The 20,824-nt window shown below is 37.2% G+C and overlaps 1 protein-coding gene and 1 long non-coding RNA gene across 4 annotated transcripts in view; one reads left to right on the forward strand and one right to left on the reverse strand.

The window, feature by feature from the left end:
* PNPT1 (polyribonucleotide nucleotidyltransferase 1) overlaps window positions 1-16,774 on the reverse strand; it is a 45,332-nt gene extending 28,558 nt beyond the window's left edge. Inside the window, exons 1-8 of the mRNA XM_080813015.1 lie at window positions 16,576-16,774; window positions 9,812-9,872; window positions 9,193-9,267; window positions 8,192-8,297; window positions 7,071-7,120; window positions 5,957-6,020; window positions 5,812-5,859; window positions 4,793-4,906 (exon numbers count right to left, since the gene is read on the reverse strand). Coding sequence (XP_080669141.1) covers window positions 4,793-4,906; window positions 5,812-5,859; window positions 5,957-6,020; window positions 7,071-7,120; window positions 8,192-8,297; window positions 9,193-9,267; window positions 9,812-9,872; window positions 16,576-16,736 — 679 coding nt within the window. The 5' untranslated portion in view covers window positions 16,737-16,774. The remainder of the gene's footprint in view (window positions 1-4,792; window positions 4,907-5,811; window positions 5,860-5,956; window positions 6,021-7,070; window positions 7,121-8,191; window positions 8,298-9,192; window positions 9,268-9,811; window positions 9,873-16,575) is intronic.
* The window catches only part of LOC308348729, a 297,221-nt gene that overhangs the window by 40,547 nt on the left and 235,850 nt on the right, over window positions 1-20,824 (forward strand). The gene's annotated exons all lie outside the window — the stretch shown is intronic.

Here is a 20,824-nt window from a genome sequence, read left to right on the forward strand (position 1 = left end):
GTGTAAAGGAGAGAAGCGCCAAGTAGCACTTCTGGCTCCCAGTGTCACTTCCAGTAACATCTGCTATTCAAGTTTGGCTTTGGTTTCTGCCAGGCCGCTAGATTCCTGCCTCCTCATGTGTCATTTTTGGCCCTTCTCAATTTATACAGTTAAACATCATGCAATGCACAGATATGATGGTAACTATCATATTTAATATTAAAACCACATCATGTTGTCATTAAGATTTATTATTATCTAATCATCACTCGTAAAGCTTTTAGGTCTAATCTAGAATGAAAAAAAATCTTTTGTGCTTTGTATTTTATATTGGAATTCCAACAGTCAGTTAAAGCTGACCTGTGAAACTAAAACAAAAGATCTAACATTTGTGTCACAGAGTTCCAGAAAGAGAGGATAAAGATGGCAGGCTGAAAAGTCCTGGAAAAATAATATCTGAAAACTCTACAAATTTGGCAGAGACATAAACACAAAGATTCAAGAAGCTGAGTAAACCCCAAACAGGGTAACCCAAGGAGATACATATCCTAATTAAACTTTGGAAAACCAGGGGCGCCTGGTGGCTCAGTGGTTTAAGCCTCTGCCTCTCTGCCTAGCTCTGATTTCTCTCTGTCAAATAAATAGAAAAATCTTAAAAAAAAAAAAAAAAAAAACTTTGGAAAACCAAAGACAAAAAGATCTTGGAACCAGCCGGAGAAAAGTACCACCTCACCCATATGGGAAAAGCAATTAAAATAATAGATTTATCACTGGAAACCATGGAGGTTGGAAGGGAGTGGCATATTATATTTTAGGTGTTGAAAGAAAAGAACTGTTGACCCAAAATCCTATGCCCAGTGAAAATATTTACAGAATAAAGGAATGAAGGAATATATATTTAGGAATGAATTGAGACTCTTAGATAATTAAGAAAATTTGTCACTGGCAGACCTACCCTAAAAGAATGGCTCAAGGAAGTTCTCTAAACAGAAAAAATAAAAAAAGAAACCAAGGACTATCAGGAAGGAAAAGTACTGCTAAGCAAAAATGTGGGTAAATACAATATGCTTTCCATCTCCTCTTGAGTTTTCTAAATTATGTTTGATGGCTGAAGCAAAAGCAAAAATTATAACTTGGCCTATTGTGGTTCTAAATGTAGAGGAATATTGAAATGATTATATTACAAATGGAGGAGGGTAAGGCAAGGTCAGGTTTCAGTACTTCATTTGAGGTGTAAAGCAGCTTTTCTGACACAATGATACCGCGATTATACTTATATTTTTCTTCTTATCAGTATTCCCATGATATCCTCCCTCACTTTTCGCAGAATTAAACAGGAGATTTTTAAAAATGCATTTGATGTATGTAAATTATGCCTCAATAAGTTGATTTAAAAGAAAATATGAAAGAAATAATATGGTAAAGAAATCAATATTCCTTAGACTTTGTTTTCACTAATTAAACTTCAAAGCAATTCATTTTTGAAAATATTTCAGAAGGAAATTCCTTAGTTTTTTTTGTCTATACATCTGTGCTGTCCAATTTGGCAATTACAAGCTCCATATGGTTATTTGCATTTAGATAAAATTGTGTAAAATTAAAAATTCAGTTCCTTGGCTACTCTAGCCACATTTCAAGTACACGGTAGCCACATATTCACAGATAAAACATTTACTTCATTGCAGAGTTCTACTGGACAGCATCGCCATGTAGACTAAAAATTTACACAAAAAAGTGCTGTCTAAATGATTGCTCTTAACCATTTTCAGTAGTTGAAGATTAAAGACTTTTTTTTTTTTTTAAAGATTCTATTTATTTATTTGACAGACAGACATCACAAGTAGGCAGAGAGGCAGGGAGAGAGATGGGGAGGCAAGCAGGCTCCCCGCTGAGCAGAAAGCCCAACGTGGGGATCAATTCCAGGGCCCTGGGACCATGACCCGAGCTGAAGGCAGAGGCCTTAACCCACTGAACCACCCAGGTACCCCTAAAGATTTTTGAGATTAGTAGAAAACTGTGAATTCTAGATACAAATTTCTTCTTAAAAATAGTTACTGGTATACTGTTTCCTAAATTATATCTTAACATACATAGAAAGATGAGTGATATTAAGTGTACCAGTTGAAAGCAAGCAGAACGTGCAGAATGGTGCTGAAGTCATCTAGCAGCCAACCGCATGAAGAAATTATTCTTGTTCTTTAGGGTCATATTCCAAAGATTTGTTGGATTACTAAATATTTTAATAATGGAATGGCAGCAATTACTTTTTTGTATTTTTCTATCCCAGAAGTTCCATGGTGATGGTATTAGACTTGGGCCCAATATTAAGTTTGACACATGAACATGAAGTCAAAACAACCTTCTGATGCTTTATGAAGTCTCTAGAGTCTAATTTGTTCATCTAGAGAGCAAGAGGTAAGAAGGGCAAGCTAGAAGTTGCTTATGGGGTTTTTATAGCATGCCACAGTTGCAACAAAGATCTTCAGTGCATTCCTCCAACAACTCCATAAAATTAGAGGGCTTCAAAGTCTAAGGCAGGTAGAGGCTACTTATTTATGGCCATTCAGAAGCAAGTTTATTTCTGTGTCTTCATGATAACAGCAGGTATTAACAGTATGCCTATTACATACTAGGTATTATGCTTGGCACTTTACAAACCCTGACTCTAATCTTCACAACAACCCTGTAAGTAGCCAAATCAATTTACTAAGTGAAAGTAATGAACACTATAACTTTAAGCAAAAATAAATTTCACATGCAGACCAAGTAAACTTGAGACAGTGAACCAGTACTCTGCTCAAGGCCCTTTCTGGGATGCTCAAATATGTAAGGGTCATCTGTTATTCATGGCTTCTCCAAATCTTTGGAATGTTCTCTCCACATTGTGATAACCTACCACAGTTAAGAATCTCATCTTCTGGAGCTAGAATCCAACAATCATTTCCTTGTTTCTCCAGTAATCAAGATTGCAATAATGTGTTATTGTTATAACACATTATAACACACTATGTGTTATAGTTCTGTCTGGTGTGATGTAAGTGAAAGTGAAAATTGCTATGTGAGGTCTTTAGTAAAGCACCTTGAAAGGGAAGATGACTTACTCAGGTGGCATACACCTTTTAGTTACTCCCCTCCTTTTTTTTCCTCTAGCCTATAGATCAGGTTAAGTTGGCCAGAGCTCCAAAAGCAAGTTCATAAGCATGAAGTTGAAGGCCACACATTGAGGACAGCAGAGCAGAAAGCTGGAAGGAATCTAGATTTCTTAAGGTATCACGGAGCCAGGGGCACCTAGATGGCTCAGTTGGTTAAGCGTACAACTGATTATTTTAGCTCAAGTCATGATCTTAGGCTCATGAGATCAAGCCCCTGGACGGCTCGACACTCAGCATGAAGTCTGCTTGAGATTCCTTCTGCACCTCCCCACACTGGCCAATGCACGCACACGTGTGTGTGTAGTCTGTAATAAATACCTTTACTGGGGCGCCTGGGTGGCTCAGTCATTAAGCATCTGCCTTTGGCTTCAGGTCATCATCCCAGGGTCCTGGGATTGAGCCCCCGCATCAGGCTCCCTGCTCAGAGGGAAGCCTGCTTCTCCCTCTTCCACTCCCCCTGCTTGTGTTCCCTCTTTCACTGGCTCTGTCTCATAAATAAATAAAATCTTTAAAAAATAATAATAATATCTTTACCAAAAAAAAAAAGGTATCATGGAGCCACTATAATTGTCTTGGACCCCCCTGTTATTTATTTTAGCAAGGTGAACCCTAATTAATATGTAGATAATGTACAACTCCTCTTATATATGTTTTAACTACCGTAGAGTCCTTATTCTATTTCCATCACTGACTAATATTCCAAAAGAAGCTGGAAATGTGTTTCACACATTAATTGTACATAAAAGTACTAAAAGCTTTATAGTTTACATTTTATCAAAATATTCCCATATCAGAAGATCCCATGTCAAAAAGTCCCAGACATCAAATACCACACAGTAAAATTAACTGATAAGACCTTAATTAATCTGTCCAAGGTTACACAGTTACCTGTGTGACAGCTGCTGGGTTTCAGATACATGTCATTCTACTGTCAAAGCCAATTCTCTTTCAAGAGAACTGGGCCAATTTTCATTCATGCAGTTATGACATTTTTATTACAAGGAGTGAGGGTGACCTATGGTCAGTGCATTTCTTACATGTTTTCTACCTTCCAGAAACAGGTCACCTTTTTCTCAAAGGACATTAAACAAGCGCTGAATGATGAATTAGCTAAATTAACATATTTAAACTAATAAAACAATTTGTTACCAGATTTAGAAATTCAATTTTTAGACTAACTTATTAGTTTAAAAATAATTACCAGAACTGTCTTGGTAAATAAAGATTTTTATATATTTCAAGTAAAATTATATCACATTCTATTTTTTTTTCTTTAAGATTTTATTTGTCAGAGAGAGCACACAAGCAGGGGTACAGCAGGCAGAGGGAGAGGCAGGTTCCCCACTGAGGAAGGAGGCCGATGCAGGACTCAATCCCAGGAACCTGGTATCATGACCTGAGCCAAAGGCAGATGCTTAACTGACTGAGACAGCCAAGGCCTTATCACATTCTGTAATTTCAGGCTGTATCGCATCCTGTAATTTCAGGTATTGTTTGATATGAAGCAAGAGCACCACCAAAATAGGACAGCAATAAAACAGAACAAAAATCTTTATGGCTAAGTGACAAGACACACATACATAGAAGAATATAAATGCATTTTTAAGAAGCCAGAACTTACACTTAAAATCCAGAACAAATGTACTACTTAAATTACTTACCAATTTGACTTTTAGGTGCTCCAGCAACCACTAAATTTAAAGTACTGGAAGACATTTCTTTCCGTGTTGGATTAATAACACATTCTCCATCGATCATTCCTATTCGCACTGCCCCTAAAATACATCAAAATACTGGCAGTTGTGTAATAAAAAGTCTGTTTTCAAGACACTATTCCAGTGATAGCTTCAATCCCTATCTTTAATTGTGACTACAGTAAAATCCATATTTTTACCATGGTTTTTAAGGCCCACAGAACATCCTACCCCACCCTACCTAATAGCCTCACTAGAGCACTGCGCTGCTGAGATACATTATTTTTTCCACTCTTCTGTGATTATGCTCGTGTTCTTTTCCCAAGCTAGACTATACTTTTTCCAAGGCAAATGCTTACCATTTGATCCTACTAAGGTTCAATTTAATGTTGAGTACTCTGAGAAGCCTTCCTTGACAACATGATTTCAAAGACTAAACATACCTTTCTCTATCATTTTTACTATAGCTTTATAATACTGTTTATATATAATTATTTGTTTGTTTCCCCTACTTACACTGAAAGCAAGAACTATTCCTAAACTGCCTTTCTTCCTTCAGTTCTTAACTTAGTATCTGACATTTAGGATATTCAGAAGTTACTTGATGAATCATTTTTATATTTCATGATTACAATTTGTAAGAGTTGTAAGTTATAAACGTATTTGTTTTATCCTGAAAGACCATGTACTATAATAATTTCCTATCCCCACCCCCCCATACCAAAAGTCCTCAAACAGAGAGACAATTAAGAAGTCAAAGTATCTAGGAACATAAAGTCTCTAACACCATAACATTTTGCTATCAAAAACAAAACCTAAGGCAAGGATGAAAATATCTTGAGCTGAAAGGAGTCTTAGAATATCATCTAATTAAACTCCCTACGAGATAGTAAGTCAGAGCTAATTAATCTATGCTCTTGCTATAGCATGCTCACTAGTATTTCAAGAAAAAACATAATGTTTCTTATTTTCAAATCTTAACTTACCAATAGGTCCATTCCAAGGAATATCTGATAATGAGAGAGCTACAGAAGCTTAAAAAAAAGGAAAAAAAAAAAAAAGAACTGAAGTAAAAAGATTTCATTCCTTTAAAAAGACCGTCATAATTTTAATCTTGATTTTTATACTTACCACCATTAATTGCTAAAACATCAGGTTCATTAACACCATCTACTGCCAACAGATTACAAAGTACCTGGTACAAGGGAAAAAATTCAGAGTACTTAAAAAAAATCCACTTGATTTAGGAGGACTATCATTTTGGCTAACACCTTGGGCTAACATAAAGGAGCCCTATGTGTTTAAAAGCATGAGCTTTGTAGTCAAACCCCTTATTTCTGGCTATCATTTAACTAAATACATGCTTGACTATGGCAAATTACTAAAGCCTCAAAAGTTTCTCATTTTTAAAAGGGAAAAATAATAGCATTTTCTTAAAAGGTTTTCTGAAAATTATAGGAAATACTATTTGTAAAGCATTTACAATACTGGGCATGTTGAAAATATTCAGTAAATGTTAGCTAATTCTATTACATAAAAATATTGTTTTTTGCTTAGCATACAGGAAATAAAATGATGAATTCCTTTATACTGCAATAATATGCCTATGTCGTGTACTTAAGAAAACAACTTATTAAAAAAAGAAAAAACAACTACTTGAGGCAGTGACATCCCTGCAAAGGCATATCTACAAGGCATATTTATTTTTATGAAATAAGTAAAAGTTCATTAAAGCATATGGGTCATTATTCTGAAAGAGAATAATATTCACAAAAATACCAAAATATAATAAAGTAGAAGTTTAGAGGACCCAATAAAATAGGTAGTAAAGACTAGTTTGTATCAATTGTCCTAGCGTCTGACACTAATATGACTTAACAGGTCCCAGAAGGGTCTGTCCCCACCTTCCTCAATTACTCTAAACTTTAAATATCACCAGTTTGTTTCCTGCCTCTGGGCTTTTGTGCTTCCCATTCCATCTGCTCAGAATGTTTCCCCCACACTCGTAGGTTGGCTAACTCCTACTCATAATTCAGGTATCAGCTCAAATGAATAAATATTGAATAAATGACACTGAATAAATATTAATTTTTAAAATTATTAATATTTTAAAAAATTAGCTTAATATAAAATAGCATTACCAAAAATTCTTAGTTTGTGTTCTAATGTTTAGCCTAGGAAGTATTATAGAAATTCATTAAGTAATTTTTTATTGATTTAGAAACAAACCTAAAGCAGAATATACCTGTGTATCATAAAAGTAACCAGCTGGAAAGAGAGGTCTAATTGAACGATCTGCCAAAAGAAAAAAAAGAAAAGACACTAAATAGTACTGACAAAAGTCGCTTTACAGTTTATCTTTTTCTCCTATTAAACATCAGGCTGCAAAATAATATAGCTAGCTGTTCAGTGTGTTAAAAAAAATTTCCTTGGACTGATTTACTGAAGGGGTCATAGATAAATGTCAACGATTCAATTAATATATATCCTGTCCTAATAACAAAAAATTAGCAGGGCAGGAACAAAAAAGTCTAAAACTGGGGAGCAATTTTTCATTCTGGTTCCATAGGCATTAGTTACATATATAAGCCAAGGAAAGAGACTTAAGACTAGCAAGAGACCAAAAGAAATCTTTCCTTGGTATTCTGTGTCTGAAAAATGCATATAAATTTACACAAAGTAACCATTTCTTTATAGAAGAGCTATAAACTCAAATGATCCCACAATATTTAAGGATGTCAAAGATTTGAAAGATTATAGGCCTTATTTCAGTAGTTGATTAATATAATGCTTTCAAGGGGCGCCTGGGTGGCTCAGTGGGTTAAGCCTCTGCCTTTGGCTCAGGTCATGATCTCAAGGTCCTGGGATCGAGCCCCGCATCGGGCTCTCTGCTCAGCAGGGAGCCTGCTTCCTCCTCTCTCTCTGCCTGCCTCTCTGCCTGCTTGTGATCTCTCTGTCAAATAAATAAATAAAATCTTTAAAAAAAATTATGTGTATATATATAAAATGCTTTCAAAAATTACTGCGATGAATATGAAAATGAAAAATACTAGGGACAGATTGAACTGAACAGTAGAGGCACAAGCCACAGAATTTATATGCTCAATAGAGATTCATTCATTTCATTGACATATATTTATTGAATGCCTATTCTGTGTCAGACAGTATAACAAGTACCCAGGATTCAGTAGTGAATAAACAGTTTTTTCTTTGCTGGAGCCCATATCTGAGTGAGGGGATACAGAAAGTAAATAATCTTAGGCAGTGTTAATGTAATGGAAGAAAATTTAAGAGAACTGTAAATATAGATAGAAGAAATACTAACACAGGCGTAACAGAGTTAATGCCTCTATCTTACTATCTTACCTATTACTCGACTTGTAAGAATTTCTTTATCAGAAGATCCAATCTCTCTTCTGAGATAGTTTGTGGGAATTCTACCTGCTGCAGCAGCCTTCTGTCTATAGTCAACCTGAAATAGTAATGAAAAAAAAAAAAATGAAGTTCATTTGACTCCTTTTTATGGCAACAAACTATTTCCCAAGAACCACTATACATATACTAATTTTCCTGAGGTTGCTAACAACATGGTCCAGATTAAGAATTTAGGATATTTTATTTACTTTTAGCATTTCGTATCTCTTTGCAAAGGGAAAACTGATAGAAATATTTCAGTAAACTGATTTTTTTTTAAAGATTTTATTTATTTTTTTGACAGAGATCACAAGTAGACAGAGAGGCAGGCAGAGAGAGGGGAGGAAGCAGGCTCCCTGCTGAGCAGAGAGCCCGATGTGGGGCTCGATCCCAGGACCCTGAGATCATGACCTGAGCTGAAGGCAGAGGCTTAACCCACTGAGCCATCCAGGCACCCCTCAGTAAACTGATTTTTAAAAAGTCTTCCACTTAGCAGTGAACTACACAGCCTTATTATTTCCCACAGTGGCTTATTCTGGTCAAATAAAACATTCCCTTTTTTGTATCAACTCTGTTACATAAAATTGCATTTCTGTTTTCATAACAGAAAGAAGCCATAAACTCCTAAAGCACTCCTTACTTCTCACTGAGCATATACTTGCAAACTCATACTGAAGGGAAACCTATTACAGCAATGAATTCACTGCTATTCAACATCAAAATCTTCATGCATTTCACTGTTCTTATCAACCTGGCCATTCTAAAGCAGCTTACTACTAATATGAGAATTGATTATGAAGCAGTCAGTCTAAATTCTTTTAATGACTCAAACTACAAAAGAAAATCCTTTGTTGTATGAAGTTTACACTGTGTACTCGTTAGACATTAGACAAAAATATTACAAATTCTACATTTATGCCATATTACTGTTCAGATAAATAACAAATACTTACCACCAAAGGCATGAACTGGGAAGGTGAAGGTTTTGTTTTACTGACCGCTGTGACCATCACCGCAGTGTCACCTGACTTAAACATAAACAACAACACGGGCAAATTCCTTAAAAAACAGACATTAACATCTAAGTAGTGAGTGAGTGAATCCTTGTTCCAGTTAAATACAAGGAAAGAGAACTGTTATTCCATGACACAATGAAAATGAAAATAATTAATCACAACTAGTCAAATCTTGATCCCTTTTACGAGATCAAGAAAAGGCTTACTAATAGCTTAGTCACAAGCAATCGTATTTTCTACTACTTAAGAAGAAATTTAGGCTACATACAAAGAAAAATTTCTCACTTATCACAATTAAAGAAAATAGTAAAATCACTTTCTCTAGAGAAGTATTACAGAATTTATTAACAGAATAAAACAGAAGCCCAAGTTTCAAACATATCTTAAAAGTCACTTAGTAAATCCAGCCCCCTGACTCCCTGGTTCTCTGGAGTGGTTCTGAAACCAGAAATGGCTTACAGTACCACAATTCTAATAAGTGAAATGATGTTGTAAAGATAGTAGCAGTCTCCATAAGCATTTTTAAGATGAAAATTTAAAAATCTGGACTTTTTACCTGTACTACAGCAGAGCCATCTGCAAATCTGGCCAGCTTTCCAGAGGATATTTCTAGTTTCCTGTTTAAAAATAAAAATTCAATACAAAAGGACTTAGGTCATCAATACAAATTGCAGTCCAGTATAAAATAATCTAAGATTCTAATAGAAGAACCAAGCCACACAGGCCCCCACCCAGCAAAAAACAAATAAAAAAGGGATAGAATTCACAATTGTTATTAAAAGTACCTGGGGAATTTAAGAGCTACTTAAGGAAAAATACAGAAGGCACAGGAGAAATCTGAATGAAAGATAAAATACTTTGGGGGTGGAGAAGCTGTTCTTAAATATTAATACCCATTTATAACCTTCGTTTAGTCTGTCATCCCTTGTTGATAAAAGTAGCCTTTTGACAGACAAACAAGATCATTTCTCTACTTAAAATCCTTTAAAGTATCCCTAGTACTTTCAGGACAAAATATAAATTCCTAAATGTTGCCTACAAAGACATTCATGTTCAACAATGGTGCCAAGACAAGTCAATGGGGTGGAGGTGGGGAAGAATAGCCTTTATAACCAGTGGTGCTGAGACAACTAGGTACCCATATGCAGACAAGTTAATAAAGTTGGATCTCCTTCCTCATACTATAAATAAAAATTAATTCAAAATGTAGTACAAACCTAAATGTAAGAGCTAAAACTGTAGATTCTTAGGAAAACACATAGGAGTAAATCTTCATAAACTTGGGTTAGACAATGTCTTATATATGACATCAAAAGCACAAGCGACAGAAGAAAAAATAAATTGTACTTTATCAAAATTAAAAATTTTCTTGGCTCAAGGGATATCAAGAAAGTGAAAGAAAACCCACAGAATAAAAGAAAATATTTGCAAATCACATATCTAACAAGGGACTTGTATCTAGAATATGTAAAGAATACATATAACCAAATTAAAAGACCAACCTAATTTTTTAAAATTGGTGAAGGATTTGAATAGAAGTCTATATACAGGGGCGCCTGGGTGGCTCAGTGGGTTTTAAAGCCTCTGCCTTCAGCTCGGGTCATGATCCCAGGGTCCTGGGATCGAGCCCCACATCGGGCTCTCTGCTCTGTGGAGAGCCTGCTTTCTCCTCTTTCTCTGCCTGCCTCTCTGCCTACTTGTGATCTCTGTCTGTCAAATAAATAAATAAAATCTTTAAAAAAAAAAAAAAAGAAGTCTATATACAAAGAAAAGTTACTAAATATCCAATTAAGTACATGAAAATATGCTCATGTACATAGGGAAATGCAAATCAAAACCATAATGAGATATTACTTCACATCTACTATGATGGGTGTAGTAAAACAGATCAATAACAAGTGTTGGTGAGGATATGGAGAAACTAGAACCCTCATACAGTATTTATGGAAATATAAAATGGTACATCTCCCTTGTGAAATAATCTGGCAGTTCCTCAGTAGGTTAAACACCTAAGTTGCCAAATGATCCAGCAATTCTACTCCAAAGTAAATACCAAGAGAAATTAAAACTTTTTATGTCCATGCAAAAATTTGCATAGGAACATTCATAGCCACAGCATTATTCATATGGCTCCCAAATGGAAACAATCAAAATGTATATCCACTGATGAATGAATAACCAAAATGTGGTCTCAGTGCATACAATGGAATATTATTCAGCCATTTAAAAAATGGAAGTATTGGGGTACCTAGATGGCTCAGTTGGTTCAGTGTCCAACTCTTGATTTCCACTCAGGTTGTGATCTCATGGGTCATGGGATCAAGCCCTCTCAAACCACCCCCCACCCAAAATCAGGCGCCTCACTCAACAGGCAGTCTGCTTGAAAGATACTCTCCCTCTACCCCTCCCTGACTCTTGTGTTTTATCTCTCCCTCTCTCTAAAAATAAATAAATCTTCAAAAAAAATGCAGTATTGCTATGTGTTACAACATGGATATAACTTAGAAACGTAGTAACTGGGGACACCTGGGTGGCTTAGCCATTTAAGTGTCTGCCTTTGGCTCAGGTCAAGATGCCAGGGTCCTGAGATCAAGTCCCACATAGGGTTCTTTGGTCAGCAGGGAGCCTGCTTCTCCCTCTGCCTCTGCCTCTCACCCCTGCTTGTGCTCTCTCTCAATCTCTGGCAAATAAATAAACAAAATCTTAAAAAAAAAAAAAGAATTTTCATACCTTAAAAAAAAAAAGAAACATAATACATGAAAGTAGACAGATTCAGGAGACCATACACCATTGATTCTATTTTATGAAATGCTCACAAGAGGCAAATCCATAGAGACAAAAATTCTCTAGATAAGTGGCTGCCTGGGACTATGGAAGTTGGGGAGAAATGGGAAGTTACTGCTAATGGGCCTGAGATTTCTTTTGGGGGTGATGAAAACGTCCCAAAACTGATTGTAGTGATGGCTGCAACATTGTGAATAGTACATTCTAAATGGGTAAATTGTATAGTATGCAAATTATATATTAACAAAGCGGTCTTTATAGATATTAAATAGGTGGTATTATCAGCCTTATTCCCCAGCTTCTGTAGAGTACAAAAAGAGGTTACTTAAGGCTTGAAACAGATCAGCAAAACTTGTCAAAGAAACCAAAATTCCTAAGAGTATTGTGAAGCCAAACCAACTCAGTGACTCCTGAAGATACCAAGAAAGATGTTCTGTCCTATGAAGCCTGCTTCAGAAACATTCTATCATGGTCCAGTGCTGAATACACATACATACACACATACACACATGCTAATGCCCTGCCCACCCTGTCCTTCATATGCAAAAGGGATTAAGAGATAACTCAATATTTCTACCCATTAAACACTTCTGTCAGAAGCCTCAGTTCATGAAAAGCACATTTATCTATTCAGATAGACTCATTTTGTTAAATTTGAAAGCCAAAAAAAAGCATGTACACTTGTACTTAGTCATAACTTTGAAAAATTGATTTTAACCACAAGAAATATTTGAGAAATTCTAGATGGATTTCTGTTACTGTTCAACACAGATGTTGTGATGACAGCCTATAATAAAAACGGGTCTACCCTGACAGATGGAATGAGGAAGTGCAGAGATAAGGCTTGAGCTGGCATAGTAGGTGGAGGGAATGAGATGCTCAGAGCCAGTCACATAGTGTAGACTCAAGCGAAGTCCCACCAACCTATAGCTAAAATCAGTATTAAGGTTTTATGTGTAAAATGTAAATTTGGGGTCTTGAAATTTTGTTTAATCTGGAGTAAGAATATGCTACCAGTACTTCTCAAGACCTAACAGGAATTGGCATTCCAACCAAAAATGTAAATTCTGAGTGATTCCTGTGAAAGAAAGGGGAGTATTCCCTAGAGTAAATTGAAGTGGCCCCAAGACAGAGAAGAGGAGCTGTGAAAGCTCTAGTTCTATTCCATTAATGGGGATCTTGACCCAGAATTTTTGAGACTGCCCACAGTGGCATATTCTTTTGCATATCCTCAGTGATAATAAGTCTTTATTCTTTAATGGGGATATAATTTGTACAGGGGACCAAAAGAAGGCAGTAGAGAACAGAGGTTAAGAATGTGGGTTCTTTCTGAATAATGGTAAGCATCACTGGAATAAAATACTTGTCTGCAAATGACATATATCACTTTTTATTAGGTTCCACTGGTGAACAGCAGTCACATGGCCCCACCTATGCAGGGACCAGCAGTGTACCAAAGAGAGCACACATACTCACGAAGCTTGAGGCAAGGAGTACGTGACCCACTCTGCTAACCAGCCCTTCCCAATTGTATCAGCAGGCAGAGAAGTGAAGCTGAGGAAACACTGTTAAGCTTCTACAGCTGACCTATTTACAATGGGAACTGATTGAACCAGTGAGAAAAACAAATAGGCCTGCAGTACCCCTAGATATTCTCATACATGTACACTTCCATTTATATGCTTATTCAAACAACACTTGGATTTATATATTTATTCAAACACCACATTCTCCTGCCTTCTTTGTTCCCTCTGTTGAGTCTACTCAGTGTCTTCAGTAGGAGTCCTAGCACACCCACCAGATAGTTCTATGGTCCTAACTTGGTGATTGCCCTGATTTGAACTGTTTTTCTCCCGGGTGTGTGCAATTTATATTACACAAAGAACCAGGTGGTTATTTTCATTATATCTCATGATCTCAGCTGGTGTTAACTGACCTATGTAACTTTTCCTGTTCATGCACTTTTAGTTCTGTTTTGGTGCAAACTTATTACTTTTATGTATCAGGACTGATTTTACCTCTTATCAATTTACTCTTCAGTATTTTACATGTAAAATATCTCCAGATACAGACAAGATTGATAACACACAGGCCTTTGGGTGGCTACGGAAGGAGATTTCTGAGCCTTTTAAAATGTTGAGCCATGCGAATGTTTACCTAATGTGAATGAATAATACAAAAAAACTCTTGAAAACATTAAATAAAAAGGATTAGGATGAGTAGTGAGATTCTTTTGGTGGGAAGAAGGGTGGGAAAAACGTGCTGAAGAGGTTGAACAGAGCCAGCTGCCACAGGGAGTACAACTCCAGGGAGAGAGATGTTTTAAAAAAACATTTTTATAAACATCTGTAGAATGATGTGGAATGTAACCACCTTCCTCCAACTTCCCCTGAGAAAAATTCACAACAACAACAACAACGACAACAACAACATCAACAAACAAAACCCCCAAATATCTTTATGATTCAGCCTCTGCCTATCACTTGGCCTTACCTTTGATGCTAAATTCACATTTCACCTATTGCTTCATACACAGTGAGTTATTTGTAGTTACTCAAATGCACTGTCACCTACCTGTAATTGCACTTCCACTTTCTCCTTGCTAATTCCTTCTCCTCCCCCTTCAAGATTCACCTCCCATGACAAGCTTTAGGGTGGGATAGATACACCTTTGTGCTCCTTTGGCACCCCATTCACACCTCTCTCACAGTGATTTTCCTAGCATCTATGTTTATCTTACTCCCTATCAGAATCTGTATCTACAGTGCCCTGTACACAGCAGATGCTCAATAAAAGCTTGTTGAACTGAAAATTAAACAGTTGACTCAAAGGCTACTCTGAGTATTAAGTACAGCATTTGAAATACACAATAGTATATAGTTTCCTAAAGCACTGTATATAATACACATGGTAACAAGTATAAAGTGAATGGTATATAGTAGTCAAATTCAATAAATGTTGCAAAAAAAACTTAATACAAAGATGAAAGAAGGTAGGATATGTAGGAATCTAGTGGTTGCAACACAGGACACATGTTCAAGAACTAACTACAAGAGATCCAGGATGACTGATAAATGAAATATTTCAAGTAGATTATGGAAAATTTGGAAAGCAGGGGCTACTACCATTGCTTTGAGTCTGTTAAAAAAGTCTGTTTATTGCACAGCAGGTGTTTGTTCTGAAGCATTTATTCAAAGAATAATAAGTTACTGAAAAGTGGAAGAGATATTTTCTCCCTCAAAAAATCAGAATCAGAGAATGCCAGAGGTGGAAAGAGCCTTAGAGGTCATCTAGTCTAGGGATTAACAAAGTATATAGCCTGTTTCTGTACAGCCTTTCAGCTATTTCTTTCTTTTCTTTTTTACATTTTTAAAGGGTTTGTAAACATACACCAATATATGACAGTATGCAGCACACAAAGCCTAAAGTATTTACATCTGGCCCCTTACAGAAAAAACTGACCCTTGACCCAGGCCAGTCTCATTTTGTGACAAAAAAGTAACTTGTTCAGGATCAGTCATTCAGTAAGTTAGGAAGACCTGTAATCAATAGCACATTTTTTGGTTTTGTACACACAGGATCAAAGATTTTAAAGTACCTATGAAAAATGTAGATATATAAAGTAGGCATTAGCAATTTCATTTACTCTAAAAATCTGTTTTTAAAAAGTGATTTTATTTTTTTTTAAGATTTTATTTATTTGTCAGAGAAAGAAGCAGCACTCGAGCACAGACAAGGGGAGCAGCAGGCTCCCCCTAATCCCCACCCACCCAGCAAGGAGCCCAATGTGGGACCCGATCCGAGGATCCTGGGATCATGACCCGACTGAAGGGAAGGCAGACGCTTAAGCGACTGAGCCACCCAGGCGTCCCTAAAAAGTGATTTTAGACGTAAATCATGGCAAACGGACTCATGGAAAAAGTATGCGCTTGGAGAGAAGCAAAATCCACATAGTCTCAAAGTAGGTGACTCTGAGAAAGCTACCCTTTTTGAGCTTCTGTTTGAACCATGAAATGAGGTAAAAGCACCTTTATTGCAGGTTTAAAAAGCGTGTATCATGTAACTAGAGTTTAATAAATTGAAGTTTTCCTTCACTTCCTACCCAGGGTCATAATGACCATGCATTTAGGGAATAAATTGGATTTGATGACGCACGCATCCACTGTCAACTCCATATCCTGAAGTGAAATGTTTCCCACTTCAGAGTCCAAGAGTCTCCGCAAATAAAGGGGACGAAAGTCAGGTGGACTGACTCAGCTGGAGAAAGGAGCCGGAAAGGGGTAAAAGGGAGGACCGAGAAGCAAAGGACACGAGGCTGCAACACTGCGAGAAGGGGAATGGTGTCAGGAGACATACACCAAATCCAGAAAGACATACCCCAAATCCAGAAATGCCAGAAATCTGGCATTTAGGTTTGGGGTAAAGAGGGTAAATGAGACCCGCGCTGCCAGATTCCTAGCCTGGGAAATCAATGCAGCTCGGGCTGCCTGGACGGGACGCCTTGTGAAAGGACACAGGACGCACGTTGTTCCTTACCTGCTGCCTAAGTCCACAGCCACGGCTCGGAACCTCGCGCCACCCCACAGAGCTCGCACCTGTAGCTGGGTGAGCGTCCGATCCCGCCCTGGCAGACGAGGGGGACCATCGCAAAGCGGCCGAAATCTGAGGCACGAGCAGCAATGCCTGCAGGCCGCCATGACACTCGGCACGCGATCACCCCGGGCTGCACCCTGATTGGCTCACTCTGACGGTGGGGCGGAGCCTGATGCAGTTTCGTTTCCGTGGTGCCGGGGTTGGGGAACTCCGGGGAAGCGGATACCTTCGTCGCTTTCTACGAAGACTAGAGAGGGTCAAAACTATCTGAACGCAATTGTGACAACCTTTCTTTCCTGTTTAAGTACCTGCCAGTGAAAGGCAATTGGAAAGTTAATGCCTTTTGTGTATGTGTGTGCTATCGTAATTTAAAAGAAAGTCCTAGAACGATGAGAATGATGCAAATGTTGAACAAGTAGGGTAAATATAGTAGTAATAGAAGTCATCAGACAAAACATTATTATTTGGCTTCTGTGAACTGAGACTTAGAGGAGAATTTGTGTAGTGGACCATGCAAAGAGATCTCTCTCTCCTCTCCTCTGCCTTGGATTTTATTTTATAAATTTCACACAAATATTACAGCAAAGGTTTATGTTAATTTATTTCTAGTAAGTTAATTTCACTTCTTAATGACCTATATCATCATTTTAGATCTTTGACATCATTTGTTATTCATCTTCATCTCTATTGTTAATATTCAGCAACTCATTTCTCTGCCCCTTTTGATCAAGTGTCATTTTTTTTTTAAGATTTTATTTATTTATTTGACAGACAGAGATCACAAGTAGGCAGAGAGGCAGGCTTCCCGCTGAGCAGAGAGCCCGATGCGGGGCTCGATCTTAGGACCCTGGGATCACGTCCTGAGCTGAAGGCAGTGGCTTTAACCCACTGAGTCACCCAGGCGCCCCAAGTGTCGTTATTTTTTAAACCAACTCTTATTAAATGCAAAATGCCAGCTACTATTTAAAAGAAATGTTTTGGAAAAATGAAGAAAAATAGTTTTTGGAGTTTGAATTGGATAAATTTTCAGGGAGTAAGTCTTTTACACCCCTTTTAATCCTGTTAGAACACCTTCATATGGTTCCTTGAATGAATCAATGATAATTTTTTTTTATTATGAGGGTCCTATTTCTCTTTTGAGGTCATAACCTCCTTAATTCAAAGAAATCCAAACAACAAAATCCAACATACACTCAAACATGGTTTTAAGAACTAAAAATGTTGAACTTCAAACAGACAAATGATTTAGTAGCAAAGCAGCCCCCTGATACCTTGGTTTTCATGAGATATTAATACTTATATGGAATGTACATGTCAATAGAAGGAATTATTACTAACACTGCCAGGGATACTTAGTAATACGTTTTTTTTCCCTCTTCCTCTACATTTGACTTCACCGCCGTTACTACAGTGTTTTCTAGACCAATCTATTGAAACCTGTACTAATGACAAATCTGTCATAATCTACTTGCCATAATACAACATGGCTTTGGATTTATAAAGCACTTAAGTACTATTTAATCACTTCAATCAGGTGGTGTTGCCTAATAGTTCAGAGCATAAACTTGAAGTTAGTCTTGAGTCATCCCAATCTTAGCTCTGCCCGTTTTCTAGTTGTCTGACCCTACCTCTCTAAGCCTCAGTTTCCTCATTTGTAGAAATGGATACCAATATGAATCTCATAGGGTTTTCGTAAAGGTTAAATGTGACAAACGATGTAAGATGTTTATCACAGTACCTGCCAACATTGTGAGCCTCAATAAATGGCAGATTCAGCTTTGACTAGACTTTTCTTAATTTTCCGTCTAGTTTCCTGTTTGAAATACTGAACAACCCTCTTTGCTGTAGAGCCCCATGAATCTGTTACGCTTTCATCCATTTGGAAATACTGAAATGCAGTATTTACACATTAAGCCCACTTATTTCCTCACACCAACCCCAAATAATTGATATGGTAATAATTATTTAATAAATTTAAAGGCAATGTGGGTATTGAAATTTATTATTAGGTGGTCATAAGGATGATCCAGACCTATATTAAGACCTATATTATATCCACACCTATATTAAGTGTTGTGTCTCTCTTAATGTGGGACAATGATCAGTTGGAAGCCAGTGATGGGGGGTGATAAAAGGATTCACCCAAGCCAGAACCTGAGAGATAGAAGTTTAGTGACTACACTGCAACAGAGGAATGAGCGGACAGCAAAGAAGAGACTGTCTGCAAAGAGGCAGTGAGTGGAGGCTGTTTTTAAAGGGGGAAGGTGAGGTGTGCAACTTAGGGAATTTTCTCTTTTTTGGTAACTATGCCTGGTTGTAAGTAGCCCATTGGTTATTAGGGCCAATGGATATTTTTGGGTGGTTTGGCTGGTCAGCCTATCTGTATTCAGTCAGGGGTTGCTCCAGGCCCTTTCTACATTCTGTTGCTCACTCTGTTTGCCTAAAAGCAGCCTCTACATTAAGCATTTTAAGATTAACAGAGAAACAGAAGTATAAAAAGTTTAAATTCTTGTGGTTGTGTGATAGGGAAACTGAAGGACTCCATAAAAACATGGTTTTTGCTCTTTCCCCACTTCTGTTCTTGCTAGGACGTGCACCTCCACTTTATACATGCCTCAGAATGCAAATAGTGTATGTCCCCCTTGTAAAGGACAGAGTTAATGATTTCTTTAGAATAGATAACATCCAAGGAAAGACCAGATGAGAATGACTGTTCAAAGCTATCACTGGATTTTTTTGAGGCCAAGACCCCCTGGCTCCAACAAATAACTCCTGGGCCCTTATCTTTATTCTAACTGATTCCTGGATGCCTGAGAGTATATATGTACACCAGACCACAATCCTCAATAAAAACCTGAATAGAGGTGAGACTCATGCTCCTTTTATTTCTGAGTTTCCCAGATACTCCATCTGTATCTGCTCTCTCTGTGTGTTCAGTGAACTCTGCTATCACTTCCTGCTGGCTTGCATTTGAATTTTTATCCTGCGTGAAGCCAAGAACCCTCTTAGCATGTCCTGGAGACCGTCTTTGGGTCCCTGGACTCAGCCTGCCAGCATCAGTTGTATTTATAGAAGCTATGATCCATTGAGGTTCAATCTGAGATGTCACATTCTAGAAATATAGTTCTGCCAAGTATAGTTCAACAGCCAAAATATAGTTTAAAAGGAAGTTCTTTACCTGTAACTTCTGAAGGACATTAAAGATGATCTAATTTAAATTCACCAGCAATATTTCTCAGATCTCCTTTTTTCTTTTCTTCAAACTTCAATGAATGTGTGTCAAAATAGTTAATACGACTGCTGGCTCTGAGTAGCAATTTCATTTAAGTAATACATCACTGCATTAAATTACTGTTAATTAAAATTTAATTTGGTTTCTAGTTTGGCTTATAAAATATATACAATTAGTTTTATGACTGTATAAGAGGTACAAGATTAAGGAGTTTGTGTCTTGTTATATATCTGTACAAAAAGTATCAGTGGACACCACGGGTGTCTATGAAAATTTTTTCTCTTGAAGGATGTAGCCAGAGGGATCTTTCTAAATTGCAAACCTTATTGTGTCTCCATTCTGATTTTCTTCAATCGCCTCCTAATCTTTGCTTTGTGTTGACTACAAACTGTCCCTATTTAGCTTCATCAGTTTTTACTACCTGTTTTCTTTCTTCCCTTCCTCTCATTTTATAATCCAAGGAAGGTGAAGTACTCCTTCCCCTCTAACATACTGCGTCTGTGTCTGTATGATTCTGTGTACCTGATACATATTCTTTCCAACGTGTCAGTCTGGCACAATCAGTCTTCTGGTCTTAATACTGGAAGCCTTCAATACTAACATCTCTGACTTCCCCTCTCTGAACTGTGGGTACAATCTATGTCTATTTTTCCACTTTATTAATTAATTTATACAGTCATTATTTTGTCCGTGGAAGTGCATGTGGGGGTAGGTATTATGTAGTGGTTAAAAGTGTCGGCTCTGGCGTCAGATTGTCTAGGTTCAAATCTCACCTGTCACCTCCTAAACATGTGACCCTGGATAAGTTGCTTACCCTTTCTATGTCTCAGTTTCCTTACTTGCAAAGTGAATATGATAAAAATATATACTTCCTATGGTTCTTAGGGAGATTTAAGTGCAATCTTATTTTTATGGAACTTAGCATAGTCCCTGGCCCATGGAATACCTGCTTTATGCCAG

The sequence above is a fragment of the Martes martes genome, assembly GCF_963455335.1.
Source record: "Martes martes genome assembly, chromosome: 9".
NCBI classification, from domain to species: Eukaryota; Metazoa; Chordata; class Mammalia; order Carnivora; family Mustelidae; genus Martes; species Martes martes.